The sequence below is a fragment of the Hyaena hyaena genome, unplaced genomic scaffold (assembly GCF_003009895.1).
Source record: "Hyaena hyaena isolate Hyena2069 unplaced genomic scaffold, ASM300989v1 scaffold_1214, whole genome shotgun sequence".
NCBI lineage: Eukaryota > Metazoa > Chordata > Mammalia > Carnivora > Hyaenidae > Hyaena > Hyaena hyaena.
The window spans coordinates 341422-357936 of record NW_024081851.1 but is presented as its reverse complement, the minus strand read 5'-3'; the positions used below and the strand labels follow the sequence as shown (position 1 = coordinate 357936).

Sequence of the window (16515 nt, the reverse complement as noted above, 5' to 3'; positions counted from 1 at the left end):
ATGCCGCCAGAGAAATGGCGTGGAGCGGCTCCGTCACCCATACCGCGTCCCGCTCTGTGATGTTGACTCTTGTTCCCCAGCTCCTGCAGGGGTGACGGAGGGGCTGGTGGTGCAGGGTTGCACAGGGCAGCAAGTCAGGGCCTGATCCTTAGATACCTGCCCTCCACTCGGGAAAATGGGGTGAGGGGCAGAGCAGGGGTACCTGGGCTCCTCCTCCCCCAGCCCCCATTCCCCAGCCCCCCAGCCCAGCCTCCATCTCTCCTGTCTTCGGTCATCCCAACCCACTGACTCTGTTGACATGTCCCCCTTCCCACTACTGTGACCCCTTGCTTGGGTCATTCCTGTCTCTCCCTCACCTGCCCTGAATGGCTCGGCTCCGAGGGGCGGGAACCCCAACACCCACCACTGGCTGGGTTTCCAGCTGGTACAAGCTCCCAGGTGGCCCCTCACCCATGCGCCCTGTACCATTTTAGCCACACCATTGCCAGCCCTGCTGCCCTGGGCCCCCGGGGGGTGGTTTGGTTGGTGTTGGGGCGTATGCAAGCCCTCAGCTTCCATCCTGTATGCGCACTTACTGAACTTACTCTCATAATTGTAGTCTCCTTGCAAATCTTTTCCGTTCTGAATTCAGATGATGCCTCAGCTCCAGCGCTGGAGACGCAGCCTCAAGGAGATGAAGAAGGTGAGCCCGGCCCAAAACAGGGTCTTGCTGGGGGAGGACGTGGATGCGCGTGGGGGGAAGACGTGGATGTGTGCGGGGTGAGGACGGCGGGCGTGTGCGGGGGCAGTCATGGGCATGGGAGGCGCAGGCGAGTCACCTGCTGGGAGTCCACTCCAGGTGGACCGGATTTGGCCACTTCCAACTTTCTGACACCTGCTGTCCTTCACGGTGGCTTCAGAGCATGGCTAGAGAATGTGGCCATGCTGCTGTCATACAGCACAGTGCAAAGGTCTTTTTTTTTTTCCAAATCAAAATCTAGGAGTTGAGATTTTATAATTTGGATAATATAAAGGATACATTTCAGAAGTGTGCAATAACACATGCCTTGTTCCCTGTTCCGATTCCACGTCTGTCGCGTCTCGAGCTTGCCACGATGCAGTATGTGAGGCAAGCTGTAAGGCCACAGGCATGAGGGTGTGTCTCAGGTGTTCTGGATTTTATAGTCATGGCAAAGAGGAATTGTCTTATTCTTAGCCTTTAATAAATTGTCTGAAGCGTTTGCCAAAGTGTCACACGTTGTCAGGCCAGAAGGAGAGGGTTGAAGACAAGGTATAAGGAATGCACATAATAACTGAAGCAGAGGATGAGACGTGGAGCCACATGGTGGTGAGCACGTAACAGTGACAGTGGTGACAGATGTCTGCACGGCACTAAGTGCTCCCCGGTGTCATTGGCCCCCCGAGTTTTCAGATGCCGTTTTGCAGGCGAGAACACAGACGGAACTTGTCTGAGCTTCTAGGCTGAGGGCGGCCGAGGGTGCCTTGGACCAAGGCGGCCTCCTCCGAGTGTCCTTGGGCCCATGGGGTGACCGACCCGCCAGGCTAATACTCGGTGTTTGTGAAACAGTGCTGCCAAAAACGATGGGTTCCTGAAACGTCTTACACAAAGTTGTATTTTACGTAGTGTAGTTTGTAATGAGTCTTTCCCGAGTGAAAGCTCATGTGTTACACGAATACCCCTCTTTACACCAGGAGGGCATGTTTCTGTACCTCCGGGATTTTCCCTGAAACCCACTCCGTTTAGGTGGAGCCACTCTGGATTCACAGAAATTTTACTTACACTTCTGGAAGAGGAAGGAAAAAAAATGTATACTAAAATTTTATAACTGTATATTATTCTTCTCTTTTGTCTCAAATATGTAATCTGTTTAGTGGTATCTTTAAAAATGTAGAATATGTATTGATTTAGCACACTGACTTTTTGGCTTTTAGGCTCCCTGCTGAGGTCTTTAATTGAGAGACTGTGTTTTCATGATGAATTAAAAACAATTATCATTTTGTTTTGGTTTATTAGATATTGCGTCACGTTACCCCACGCTCTGGACTGAACAAGTTAAGAGTCGGCAGAACAAAACCAGTAAGAATTCAGGTAAAAAGGGGCCCAACATTACTTTGTGAGGAGGGATTTAATCGACGTAAGGAAGTGGTTTTGCTTTCTGGAAGTTCAGTGCAGATAGTACATCTTTGCCCTAAGTTTCCAATGAGTCATGCAAATAATTCCTGTGACTTGACCACCAAAATGTAGTCAGATTTTGGTGGTTTTATTAAATTTCCTAAGTTCTCTAAAAGGTTTCTCTGAATATGCCAAACAGACTATAGCTTTAGGTATAAAAATAGCAATAATTGATAATAAGTATTTGCTTTTGACCAAATTTCAGAGATGACCAAACCCTTGGCTAATTTAGTTTAAAATCCTGAAAGCTACGTGGATTGCATTTGCTGCAAAGGAGTGTTTGACAGACTTTTATGTTTTAAATCTGACCATCCTGACATTTGTGGAGAGGCGGTGGGTGGCCTGGTGTCTGGTTAGCAACGTTTACAGCTTTCGTGAAAGTGGACTCTTTGCTGTGATCTCTGTTCGTGCTTAGTGGTTGAACGTGCGCTTCCTCTGGCCTTTTCGAACATTGCTTTTTTTTTGTTTGTTTAAATACAACTGAAAGGAAGTGTCCTTCTGGGTTTAAACTATTCATCTGCTGAGGGTCCACAGACTCAGTAAGAACGCGAATGTTCTGTGATCAGCCTCCAGTGAAAAGCTCGTAAATGTTCACAGAGGCAGCCTGAGATCATAGCCCTGTGTGCGGCCTGTGCTTGTATGCGCTTCTTCCAAGTGTGTTTTAATGTCTATTTATAAAAAACAAAAATAATAACAAACACCTCAAGAATTTCTCAAAGTTCAGGCTACTAAGGGTACTTTGATTCTCTCCTCCCCCTTGTGTCCTTTCACTCACCCCTGGAGGGACCCTTGCAGGGAGGCCCTGAGTCCTGGTATTTTCCCGCCACTGGGACATACTCCGTGTGGCTGGAACAGCCACCAATTTACAGCCTGAAAGGCAGCAGGAGGGATGAGCCGTGAAGTCCCCAGAGGAGGGTTTGGGATGGAGCATGTGCGGTTTTCGTCCGTGACGCTCCCATCACTGTCCCCAGCCCCACGTCAGCTGCTCGGCTCCTGTTGTTACTGCCCAGGCCGGGCCCTCATCCCTCCTGGCTGCCGCTCCCACGGGGCTGAGGTGAGAATGGGAAAGATCCCAAGGTCTGACCGTCCGTGTGCACAAATGGCAGGGAAATAGATCTAAATCGTATTTATCGAATTTGGAAATTATTTTCTCAGAAATGATTGGGAAACGTTTTTCCTTTTGTATAAAGATACATATTCTCTTAGGAACTTCAGAATTGGGGACTTGATTTTGTTCGATCATGTCACCGTATTTCCAAAAGTTAGCCCATTAGATTTACTTCCGAAGTGCACGGTGGGTGGGTGGGAAATGAATGAAGCATGGCACGTTTCAGATTGATGGGTCTTGGAAGCTTCTTGCGCAGGGACAGTGGACAGTCCCCGAGCTTCTCCTGGGGCACACATATAAAAGTATTCTGGAAGAGGTCACTAGAAATGTGCATTTTTCTAGAAAAACAGTTTGGATTGTCGGAGGAAACAATTCCAGGTTTTGATAGAGTGCGTACGTCAGCTCGTGGAACAAGCACATTTTTGTGTCTCCCTCATCATGAGCTGTTCCCAGATTTTCAGGCCTTAAGTGACCTGTCAGTTATGATTAACCGACAGTAATAGTGCAGGCTCCCACCATGCAGGGGGACTGAAGGTGATGTTTCAGGAAGGGCCAGTTTGCAGAAGTTTCCCCATGGATAATTGGATTTAAATCCACCTAAACGGGCAGAACACAGAAAGACGACGGTGGGTTGACTTGCGGATGTGGGCACGGAATTACCAGATGCCGTCTGTGGTGCATACCGGTTGTCTGGACACGTGTTCTCTCCGAGGGTCTGAAGACGGTCAGATCTTTTGCAATGTTAAAAATAGTATTTAATTAAGTGTAACAATGAAACGGCAGACAGCTGTAGGGTTTGCATAATGACCACTGTGGTTGAGATCTTAAATGTAAAATGAGCCTCACCACTTGTGTTTAGTTTTTATTTTTAACAGATACTTTTACTGATGATCGCCGACAGAATTAGGCACATTTATTTAACAAAGCACGAGTGGTGATGTGTGTATTTTCTGGATTTTTAAAAATTTAGTTGTTTGTCTTTAACTCTTTTGTGTCCTTTTCCAGAAGAGGCCAGACTGGGAATGGGTTTTTTTTATCAGTAAAAAGCCCCTCTATTTTTGCTTCATGAGGCTGTGTTAACACAACATAATATTACCCGTGCTACTGAGTACGTAGAATATGGTGGCCATGCGTGATGAGTGTGTTCTGTGTCCCTGTGGTCAGTACACTTGGGGTACTTGGTGGTAGGAGTCACCAGAAGGGACCGTTCCTGCAAAGGTAAATGTAGCACCCTAGTCTGAGAATGTGCACGTGCTGGGCACTCCGTACGTGCGTATTAAATCAGTAAGAATTTCACCCTCATGTGTTCATCGGTACTCTTGACGGTTTCATTACTTATTTTCCTAAAACAAACTACATGAAGCCAACACCAAAACCGAATAGATGAAAAACTAGAAAACAGAATTATTCTAAGTACAGTTTGACTACTGACTTTTATTAATTGAAACACAATATAAACAGATGACGAGGTCTCCTGGTGGATCATTTAGCAAGACGGGCATCACTTGTGAGTCATTACACATTAAATTAATGAGTGAAACCTAAACCTGTATTTTAGTGAAGAAAGTGTTACTCAGTTTTCTCTTTCAATATAAAATTGAGACTGTCAGGGCACCTGGGTGGCTCAGTCGTTAAACCTCCGACTTCAGGACAGGTCATGATCTCAGTGTTCGTGAGTTCGAGCCCGGCCTCGGGCTCTGTGCTGACAGTTCAGAGCCTGGAGCTGCTTCAGATTCTGTGTCTCCCTCTCTCTCTGCCCCTCCCCAGCTCATGCTCTGTCTCTCTTGCTCACAAAAATAAAATGTAAACAAAAATTAAAAAAATTTAGAGTGTCAACTATTTTCTTGAATCATTTTATTATATTTTATTTCTATCTAACAAGATATAAAAGTTTATCACAAATTTTTACCAGAGGTTTTGTGATATACTGTATTTAAATTATAGAAGATTGATTTATAGAATGTAAAAGGAGTAAGAGATGGTTTTTCAACATGAAATTTCTCTGAAAATACTTTCATATTAGAAAACAGGAAGTTAGTGTTCTTTGAAGTCTGTGGCACTGATTAGAGCAGAAAAGAAGTTCAGGGAACGGGTAGATTTAGGTGATTAGGATCATGCGGTTTTAGAACTAGAAGAGACCCTAAATGTCGTGTAGCCCAGCCCCCTCATTTTATAAATCAAAGGAAAAGGAAACTCAAAATACCCAGTCTTGAGAAATGAAGAAGCCTGTTCATCGCCGCAGCTCAGGGGAGTGACTTCGTGCCCCTTCTGTGATCCCCTGGTGAACCCCAGGTGTCAGCCCCGCAGGTGCGGGTCCGGGAGGAGAGCGCTGGCCCGCACAGGCCGGCCGGGGGCCCGGGCTCGTGAGCGCACAGGGCTGCGTGCAGGGGGTCATGGGTGTGCGTGAGGCTGCGTGCGGGGCCCGGGGATCGTGAGTGTGTGTGAGGCCGGTGCAGGGGCCAGGGGTGTGCGTGAGGCCGGTTGCGGGGCCCGGGGATCGTGAGTGTGTGTGAGGCCGGTGTGGGGGCCGGGGGTGTGTGTGAGGCCGGTGCAGGGCCCGGGGGTCGTGGGTGTGCGTGAGGCTGGTGCGGGGCCCGGGGGTCGTGGGTGTGCGTGAGGCCGGTGCGGGGGCCGGGGGTCGTGGGTGTGCGTGAGGCCAGTGCGGGGCCCGGGCATCGTGAGTGTGTGTGAGGCCGGTGCGGGGGCCGGGGATGTGCGTGATGCCGGGTGCGGGGCCCGGGGATCGTGAGTGTGTGTGAGGCCGGTGTGGGGGCCGGGGGTGTGTGTGAGGCCGGTGCGGGGCCCGAGGGTCGTGGGTGTGCGTGAGGCCGCGTGCGGGGCCCGGGCATTGTGAGTGTGTGTGAGGCCAGTGCGGGGGCCGGGGGTGTGCGTGAGGCTGGTGCGGGCCCGGGGGTCGTGGGTGTGTGTGAGGCCGGTGCGGGGCCGGGGGTCATGAGTGCCCACGGGGTTGCATGGGGGGGTGGGGGCCGTGCAGGCCCAGCACGAAGCCTGCGGAGCAGCCCCGCGGCAGCCAGAAGTGGGGGGCTGGGGCTCCAGGGTCTGTCGGAGCCGCGTCGGGACCCGCTGCACCGGGAGAGGCCCGTGCAACCTTGTCACATGGAGTCCACGGGCCCACCGCCCCCCCCCCACGGCTTCGTGCGCGTGCACCACCCCGGCCTCCCCACGGCCTGCGCTCTTGCGGTTCTCGGCCTGGTGGGTCCCGCCTGGGGGCCTCTGTTAGCTCCCTGCTCTGGGGGAAGGTGTGGGATCACGACCTTTATGTTGAGGTGAAGAGTTGACCCAGGCACCGTCCATGCCGCGGCCTGTCTGCGTGGCCCAGGCAGCAGCCCTTGGGTGGGGGGGCTCTCCCACTGGGTCAGCCGGGGGTCGTGTCCCATCCCAAGCTGGCCACGCTCCGACAGCCCAGGGCCGGCGCAGGGCCAGCCCTTCGGAGACCCCAGGGAGGGCCCCCCAGTGTCCCCACTGGCCGTGCTGGAGGCCTCTGCTTTCACCGACTTCTCCGCGTTTGGTCTTTTCGAGCTGTGCATGCGAGCCAAGGGCACACGGGCCTGTCTTATCGTCTCTGACGTCCCCTCCTACTCGGGAGAAAAATGTTCCTTCCTCCCCGAGCTCCCAAATGCTCTGTTTTATATCCAGGAGGCGTCCCGATGCCAGGATGCGCCGTTCTCCGGCACCCCCGCGGTGGAAACATTCTTCTGCTTGCTTCAGGGTGATAATTTTTGCTTTATTGCACATATTAAAATTAGTGCCAAAGATAATTATCTTTTGATTCTGTTTTAAATCATGGTAAATTGCATTCCCCCCAGGGAAAAGTAATACCCATTATTTTTTCTTGCTTCGTTCCTAAGTTTTAAAATACTAGTTTTCCTTTTTATTCCATTTTTTAAACATAAGTTTGCAAAAACAGCAAGATACTGAGGAGATTCTTAAGTGATAAAATTTCAGTTATTTGAAGAGATTCAAGTATTAAAATAAACCCCATAACTTTTTTTAAATGTGGGCTGTAAAAGTATATTATTTAAAATAGATTAATATACTTAGAAGTGTTCATAGCTGAATTTATTCAGTTTTCCTCATTATAAAGGGAGTTTTAATTTTGGCCGTGTTCAATTCTTTGATTTCAGTATACAAGGTGTGTTAAATAATCAGGACGTAGCATTTCATTGTAAGCGTGGCACGCACTAACGGAAGCACGCCCATTCCATCCAAGCTGGTTGAAAGCACACATCAGCCATGTGTGCGTCCAGGCTTGGGGCCCTCACCATGTAAAAATACCGTATCTAATTCGCCATTGAATTGATGAGGTCTGATGTTAAATAGAATCATAGCTACAATTTATAGAAAGCTCATTATGTATCAGGCAGAGTTCTATGTATTTCAGTGGATAATATGGTCTAATTCTTGCCTCATAGGGAAGTATATTTTCAAAATCTCTAAGTGGCAGAGTCTTGGATTTAGCCCAGATTTTCGGCTCCAGATTTCCCACCAGGGCTTTGCAGATCGGACGGGGGTGTCCTGTCCCGCTGTTGGCGGGCTCCCGGCAACGTGACCCTGGTCTAATTCTCCGCACGGTGGACCAGGGCACCGGGCCGAGCTGCCCGTGTGGTGGGTGGGGTCTGGATGGTGCCGGCATCTCATGCCTCCCTGGGCCTGTACCCCGGGGAGGGCCCGGCCGCAGAAGTGAGGCGATGGGAAGCACCCGGCTGGAGCGCGGGTCGGGCCACAGGCGTGAGGACGAGGAAGGTGGCAGCCTCCCGATTCTGGAACCCAAGAGCAAAGCCGTGGCCCTGTCCCTGTTTCTGTGGGAGGGGACGCACTGGACCAGGGGAGGTGACCGGAGAGAGAGGCACCGTGTGCCGTGAAGGTGCTTTGGGACGCTGTGCGCACACACGGTGCGTGTGGGAACGTGGCCAACAGAGCAGTTTTGGGTATGACCGTCCCCCCCTCCCCCCACTGGTGGCCGAGAGTCAGGCCGGCCTTTCTTCCAGCAGGGTCCCAGCTGTTGCCGAGCGCTGCCGCGGCCTCTGTGTCCCTGGGGCTGGTTTGGGGTTTGCTCTGCGTGACCCCCATCAGCTCCTCTTCCTCCCTGTGTGTCACTTTCAAAGTGTCTGCACTGAGACCGCCTGGCACAAGTGTGGCGATGGGCGTGAAAGCCCCACGGCCAGTGGGGGCCGTCAGCGTCTGCCACTCAGCAGGATGGGCTTGGGTCCAGTTGTCCGGGTCGAAGGTCAGTCTCAGACTTTGCAAACACCCGGAGGAGAGTCCTGGACCCGAGTGTGCACGTGCGCGTGTGTCCCGTGTCAAGTTCTTGGAGACCCGAGTTGAGAGTTCAGGTGCTGGGCACCGTAAGGACAGGACCAGTCCCGGGGGCCCGAGGGAAGGTGAGCTGGCTGCGGGAACACCCCTGGGGTCTGCAGCCCGGACTTGGAGGAAGTGACTCTCCTCGCTTTCACAGTTAGGAACAGAAGCCCAGCAGGACAGAGATCACTGTGATTGTTTCTATGGTCTTCCCATCAGTTACATTAAAGGCTAAATCAGAATTGATTCGGCTCCGGAACCATGGGGGGTCTTCTTGGAGGGGACTCGTGGGTAAAGGAGGTTAGAATTCCTACCTTCGCCCCCCGGAGAGCCCAAGGGGCTTCCGAGTACGTGTTGTCCGGCTGCGCCCTGGCTCGCTGGCCGCGGGCAGTAGTGTTGGGTATAGAACGGTGTGGAGACTTGCCGGCCGCACACTATTTCTAGTGGCACGTCCTCCCTCCAAGTGGGCCAAGTCCATAACGCTGATGAAATACCCTCATAAAGTCCTGATTGCTGCAGGGCTTGTGGCCAAGCAGGATGCACGGCTATGATTACAACGGCCTCCGTGACCCTGTGGCAAGTTTAAAAAAATGTTAATCCACTTGAGAAGGAATTTGACTCACTCCCCAAGAATGATGCAATGTACGCATATGCATATGTACATGAACAAGCATCTTATATGAGCAGACACGTGGTATTTATTTTTCGCTGAGAAACGCTTTTATATTTTTAACTGAGGCAACCTTTTCCCTTCCCTTTGCTCTTCTTTATATTTATTATCTTTTCTCTTTAGTATGTCTGTGTCCTACATCTGTGTCTCACATAAATCCTGGTCTGGAAATACTTCCCCATGTTTTTTGCCTGAAAATCTCACTAGTGATTAAAGCCAGAATGCATCAGGCAGTTGTATTTCGGATGAAAGAGCAGACCGTGAAGTCTTTTAAAAATTGTCTTCTAAGTTATATGTTAAGTGAAATATCTGCATCAGAACACAGCGTTTGAGTCATATTAAGGTTCTGTGCGCTCACAAGTACAGCTTGAAGGAATGCGCGTCTCCTGGAAGGACTCGGGTAACTGAAAGCGTGAAGTGTGTGTCGATTGGATCCTGCCAGCCTGGCCCCCGACAACAGCCTCAGTGAGCAGAGGAATTGTTTCCGGGCCGTCCTCACTTGAGGCCTCGGAGGGGTATTATTTTCCCTTTTTACACATGGAAGAAATACCGCAGTTCACCAGATCCAGGGGATGCCTGATGCTTCCGTTTACCTGGCACGTTGCCATCAGACACCCCTGGATTCACAGGGGGTGTTGACAGTAACGCCCCTGTGCCCGTTTGCTCAGGGGACCGACCCCGGTGAGCACCGGTGTCCCGGGTGGTCTTGCCGGGACCCTGGCACCTTTTTTCGCCACTCGTTTTGTTCCTCCAGGACTCGTTTCCACGCGGCCACTTTTGGGAGAGGAGGAGTGTGCGGAGGCGACGAGCACCCCCTGCTGAAGCCCCCCCCAGGACACAGCCACCACCTTCCCTGGGGTCCTACTGCAGGGAGCTTGGCCCTGGAGCCACCCCAGCCGAGGGGGAGCTGGGCCTGGCGTCTCATGCCTTCCGTGACCCTCTCCCCCAGCTTCGCCGCGACAGGTGCTCGCGGAGCCCAGGGACTGGTCTTCAGGAGAAAAGCAAATAAGATTCTAACGTCACCGTGGGGATTGGGTCCTGGTTGTGGGTTAGGTCATGCCTGCCATTTGTCAGTATTCACACGATCAGACACACACGTGTATTTATACACACATGGTATGTGGGTACATGTATGAGGGTGTATCATGTTATAGATGTATTTTTTTGCTTTTGGTACAAAGTGCCGTGTGCTTATGCCCCGTCTCCCCGTCCCGGTGCACACTCCTGGGCGAGGCCAGCACGCCACCGACCCTCTGCCTCCTCAGTCTCCTGTCCTGGGGCAGCGCCTGTGCGAGTACTACTCATCCGACCTCAGTCCCTAGTGAATGTGCGTCTCGCTTGTCCTTCCCGGCGTAGGATACTGCAGGCTCCGGTGTGAGCTTTCCAAAGCTTCTTTCTAAGCAGCTTCTCAGGTGGTTTTTCTTTTGATAATTTGAGCATTTTTTCATTAAGTTTTTAACTTCAATTTCGGTATAACTAACATACAGTGTTGTGTTAGTTTCAGGCGTGTAGTACAAGTGATTCAGCAGTTCCATGCACTGCTCGGTGATCGTCATCATAGGTTTGCTCTTTTTTAAAATGTTTATTTATTTTTGAGAGAGAGAGAGCAGGGGAGGGGCAGAGAGAGGGGGAGACACAGAATCTGAAGCAGCTCCAGGCTCTGAGCTGTCAGCACAGAGCCTGACGCGGGGCTCGAACCCATGAATCATGAGATCATGACTCAAGGCAAAGTCAGATGCTCAACCAACTAAGCCACCCAGGCGCCCTAAGATAAGTTTGCTCTTTTTTTTTCATCAAAATTTAAGTATCGCTACAAACACGTTAACTATTATCAACAAGGATTTGGATATTTGACTTTTATTTCTTATATATTTATGCAAAACAAAACACTGAAGCCCATACAGGCATCTGAATATCGGGGTAAAGGTCAAGCAACATGAGTCGTCCCTGACGCACGGTTTCCCCTACACCTTGTGCCCGGCTCTGCAGGCCTGCACTTGAACCATGTGCACCGTTTGGTGGCTGCTGCTCTCCCTGCATCGTGAGCTCACGGCACCTGGGTCACCACGGTGGACCCCGTGGTCTCCGTGTGTCCTCACACGCCTGTCTGCTGGAGTCTTGTCCGCGTGCAGATTTCTCAGCCCTGACCTTTAAAACACGAGCCCCCCCTCCCCCGTTCAGACCTCTGTCGCGGTGCCCCCGTCACCTCAAGTGGCCCGAGACCTCCTGCCACCCTCCTGCTGCCTCCTCGTTCGTCCACACACATCCATGCTCCACGCCGGGAGCTTTCTCTAAGCAGCTCTGTGTGGTCTGGTAAGTCGTGAAGGGTACAGTCGGTATCGTCCCTGCGTGTGCAGCTCTCCCTGCCTTCTAATTCTAGAACGTTTTCATCCCTCCAGCTGAACCGCAAACCCTGATTCCCCAGTGCCACTCCCAGCCCCGATGGTCACTAGTCTACTCTGTCCCTGGAGACTTCCTCATGCTGGGCCCTTCGCACACCTGGGTTTGCTCTTCGGTGACTGGCTCCTTTCACTGGGCGCCATGTTTACGAGGACCACCCACACTCAGACGGGTGTCAGCGCGTCATCCCCGTCCATGCCGGAATTCTGCTCCACGGGGTGGCTCTCCCCGTGTCATGTGGCCTTTCCGCTTCTCAGCTAGATGAACAGTGGCTCTGTGAACATTTGTGTGGCATCATCACCCACATATAGTTTTCTCTTCTGAGTATCTGCCTGACAGTAGACTTGCATGGCCATGTGGTGACTGTCTTTAACATCCTTGGAAGCCAGCAGCGTGCGCGCAGGGGACCGTCATCAGCGGTGCGCTCGCCCTCTCCAACACTCGTTACTTTCCATTTTTAAAGAATCCCAGCCACCCTGTTGTGTGTCACGTCCCGCAGAGCCGTGGTTTGATTCACGTTTCCGTAGTAGCCAGTGATGCGTGCTGTCACGTGGTCAGTGCCCACGGCGTGCCCTCCTGGGAGAAATGTGTGTTCAGACCCTGTGTGCCTTGTGATAACTTGTCATTTGCCATTTAAGGTTCTTAGACTTCTGTATGTATTTTACATGCAAGTCCCTTCGCAGAACCATGGTCAGCAAATACCGTATCCCGTCCCTGAACCATCTGCTCACTCTCTGGCTGTGCCCTTTGAATCAGCAGGGCTCTTAAGTTTGATGAAATCCACTTTATCTATTTTTCTTTTATTGGTTGTACTTCAGTCCTGCGTGTGAGACCCTGTAGGACTCAAGCCCCACCCAGGGAAGAGAGCGAGCTACAGCCGCTGTGGCGGCGGGGGGGGCTGCACACAGTCACCCCGAGAAGCAGCAGGGCTCAGGCTGAGCCCCCAAGTGCCCCTCACATCTTCCTCTTGTGTGAGATTATTCTGAACCTTGAGGTTAATTCTGCTGGATAAGTTTCTCTCATCACCTTGAACTTCTTTTTTAAAGCAAGTGTATCCAGTTAGAAGTTACATCATTAGGAACTCTGAATAGGGGAAGAATAAGAGAAATGTTATAAAAGAAAAAAGTAAATAAATATTGACGGTAGGAACTTCCCCTAAGTTCACACCTGACCTGGCATTGCACACTTCCTGTGTCAGTGTGCCCGTGGATAAGTGCACTTCCCTGTGCTCACCCTTTGCTTTGCTCACCCTAAGAGAGCACGTGTCCTCGGGCTTTCTTCCCCCTCAGATGTAGGCCCGGTGCTCGGCTGCTGGGCCCGTCCGAACAAAACACCGCGGACTGGGCGGCGGGAACAACGGAGATTTGTCCCTCATGGTCCTGGGGCTCGAGTCCAGGACGCAGTGCAGCGGGGGCTCCTTGGGAGGCTCTCCTGGGCTTGCAGAGGCCCGCCTTCTCCCCGGGTCTGCGCGTGGCTCCTCCCCGCTGGTGCTCCGTCCTCCTCTGGTAGGGACGCCCTCCTGACCTCCTTCAGCCTCAGCCGAAGCCTCCTAAGAGGCGGTTCTATTAAAACCTTCTCTCTAAATACAATTACGTTGGGGAGCAGTTGGGGCTCTCACATACGAATTTGGGGGGGCACAATTCAGTCCATAACATACAGACCAGAATTATTTCAGTGAGTCTTGAATTTGGAGGTATTACACTAAAAGCAAAACCTGTCGGTAAAAACGCTGTTCCTGGAGGAGAAATTCTCCGTGGGAACAGCTCCCTGTCCGTGTGCGTCCTCAGCCTTTATTCTTTCTGTGGTCACCCTCGAGTCTTAGTGGTTTCCTATTAAGAAGTTCCTTTCCAACAGGAATGATTTTGTGGTCAGCAAAGAAAGTCGTTCCAGTAATTTCTCATGTACCTTTGATACAAGTTTCCATTTTGAACTACAATGACATTGATTCCAGTGTATCAAATTTTGGGTGAAAAGTTGAGAATTTCAGGAAACTTTAGCCATTGCTTTCCCTACCGCAGATACCTTGTATAAAAGAGCTATTTTCAATTGCTAATTCCCCTCCTCCATTTTTGTGAAAATGAGCCAAGTATGGTTCATGTAAACAAAGAAAAATTCACATATTTAAGAAGCTACCGGGGGGCGCCTGGGTGGCTTAGTCGGTTGAGCGTCCGACTTTCGCTTAGGTCACGATCTCGCGGTTCGTGGGTTCAAGCCCCACGTCGGGCTCTGTGCTGACTGCCAGCTCAGAGCCTGGAGCCTGTTTCAGTCTGTGACTCCCTCTCTCTCTGTCCCTCCCCTGCTCACGCTCTCTCTCTCTCTCTCTCTCCTAGAAATAAATAAAACATTTAAAAAAAAAAAAAAGCTACCGAAATGTTGCTGCCACTTCTTCCAATGGGGACTTTTTCCCCAAATGCTGCTTGTGTCCCCAAGCCTGCCCTTGATGTGTGTGGTTGTTGACAGTACATGATTCCCGTGTGCACGTCCAGGACACCTACTGTGAGCCAAGTCAGATCTAAGATATGATCACCCATCCTCGTAATCGATGATCGGCCTTTACTTTATACATTTGTGGATTTAATAACTTAATGATTGTGGGTTGAATTTCAGTTTCAGAACTGAAATTTTTAGTTAGTCTGAAGACTCACCCGCCTTTACCCTCGGTACTGGATGCAGCCAGGGTGAGTGGGGCTGTGCGGGGCGCGTGGGTCACGCGTGGTCCCCTGGAGGGCGCACGTGCTGGACACGTGCGGGGGAGACGGCGGGGAGAAGGCCGGGGGCTCGCGCAGCTGGAGAGGTGAGAGCGTTCGCTCGTGGGGAGGACTGGACAAAGAGCACAGAGGGAGCACTCCCCAGCCTGCATCCCCGCGGCTGCCGACCGTTGGAACTTAGCTCGGGAAGGAAGGTTTCCAACATTCGTCCTAGCGAACAGGCATGTTTTCTCTCTTGTCTGGAAACTTGGAAATAAGTTTGTTTTCATGTTTTGTGTGACTTTGCCACAAGAGAAAGGAGGATATTTTCTTCATTTTAGAAGTGAGTTTTTAAAGTTAAAAAAAGAAAAAGAAAAAAGATCTCTAAAATTGTTGGGAAGACAGTTTTTATTAGCTCAAGACTTTTTCTAAATTTTAAGCATTTTTCAATCATGACGTGTTCTCACGATTGCTGACATCTCATATCTAAAGCCATTGCTTCAAGTGTCACCATCACCGCTGGTGACAAGGCTGAATCAGCAGTGGGGGCAGGTCAGCAAAGTGCTTTGAATAAGCTCTTTTCACGTGCTTATTCCACTGGGTGACTTCTCCCGTGGGGTGGCTCTTCAGATCTGTTGCTCGTTTTTTCTTCAAGTTGTTTTCTTATTGATGAGTTTTAAGTGATCTTTGCTTAATTTATATATAGTTTCCTATGGGATATGTGTTTCGCAGCCACTTTCTCTGTGTCCTGTCATTCTGGGGACAGTGTCATTCACAATGTCGGTGTGACACAGCCTCATGTCATCGGCCCTCCCCTTCCTGGCTCACACCTCTAGGTCGTGTCCAAAGAGTCTGCACCAAACCCAAGGGCACCTTGACTTTGTCTGTGCTCCGCCCCCCCCCCGAAATGTTACGGCTTTACATTTACACCCACGTCTGTGATGCGATCTGAGCTGGTTCGTGAGGGCTGAAGGTCTGTGTCTAGATTCGTTTCTTTCATGTGGACATCAGTTGTTCCAGAACCTTTGTTGAAACCTGCCCTCCGCCCTCTGCGTGTCTTGGCTTCTCGTGCACGCTTCACCCAGGTGTATCTGCGCGTCTGCTGGGCTCCGGAGCGGAGCTGACAGGTACGGATGTTCCGAAACGGGCGACGGGCTGGGCAGCGGCTGGGATGGGGCGGGTGGGGCAGAGGCGAGGTCGCAGGCGCACGGCGAGGGGGAAGGCTGCGGACGCGAGCACGCTTGGCCACATTCTCTTCCGAGCGACCTGAGGCGTCCCCACAGACCTGCTCCCCATGACCCACAGCCGTCCCAGCACCGCCCCGCCCCCCCCCCCCGCCACCTCCTCCATGGGCTGGGCTCCACCTCTGCTCCTTTGCAGCGGCTCTGAGGAGGGAGGTCTGGGGGGCGAGGGGGGCGGCTCTGCAATGGGCTCGTCTCCATCGGGGGGGGCAGTGGCACCTCCAAACCCGGGAGAAGGGCTGAGGTGACTCGGGAAGGAATCTGGGAGGAAGTTTGCGGAGAGGAGACAACTGAAGATAACATGACTTTAGTTACTGTTTTAAACACTCTGTCATGGATGGAAAATGTGACACTGCTATTTCTGGTGGGAACATTTCTAATACTTCCTTGCATTTATTTCTGATTTATTTACATATTTTTGGCAGGGAAGTTTTGGGAAATCTTTCTTCTTCCTTTCTCTCTTCTGGCTTCATCTTCCCCAAGAGCGTCTTGCTGACGGGACATTCGTCCCACACTGAGGTGTCGGGGGCGGCGGGGGGATTCAGGGGCAGAGGCAGAGCCCCTCAGGTTGCTGTCAGGCCCCACGCAGCTGCTCTGTATCTCACCTGAGCGCTGCCTCAGAGCCTGTGGGCATGTGTTGCGACTAGCAGTCAGAAACACTTCACTCTTTTAAAAAAATCTTTTTTAATATTAATTTATTTGACAGAGGGACAGCGTGAGCAGGGGAAGGGGCAGAGAGAGAGGGAGACACAGAATCTGAAGCAGCTCCAGGCTCTGAGCTGTCAGCACAGAGCCCGACGCGGGGCTAAAACCCACACACCTCGAGATCGTGACCTGAGCTGAAGCCAGACACTTAATGGACTGAGCCACCCATACGCCCCAGTACAGTTTTCAAAAATTTATTGTAGGGAATATTA

General features: G+C 51.4%; 1 protein-coding gene across 3 annotated transcripts in view; it reads left to right on the top strand.

Annotated features, from left to right (window-relative positions):
- Nucleotides 1-16515, top strand: part of SMOC2 (SPARC related modular calcium binding 2) — a 150557-nt gene that overhangs the window by 73982 nt on the left and 60060 nt on the right. For 2 of the 3 annotated variants that reach the window (XM_039222931.1, XM_039222930.1), the window contains exons 6-7: nt 632-682; nt 2015-2089. In XM_039222931.1, coding sequence (XP_039078862.1) covers nt 632-682; nt 2015-2089 — 126 coding nt within the window. Of the gene's footprint in view, nt 1-598; nt 683-2014; nt 2090-16515 lie in introns of all 3 variants that reach the window. The other variant, XM_039222929.1, reaches the window with a different exon arrangement.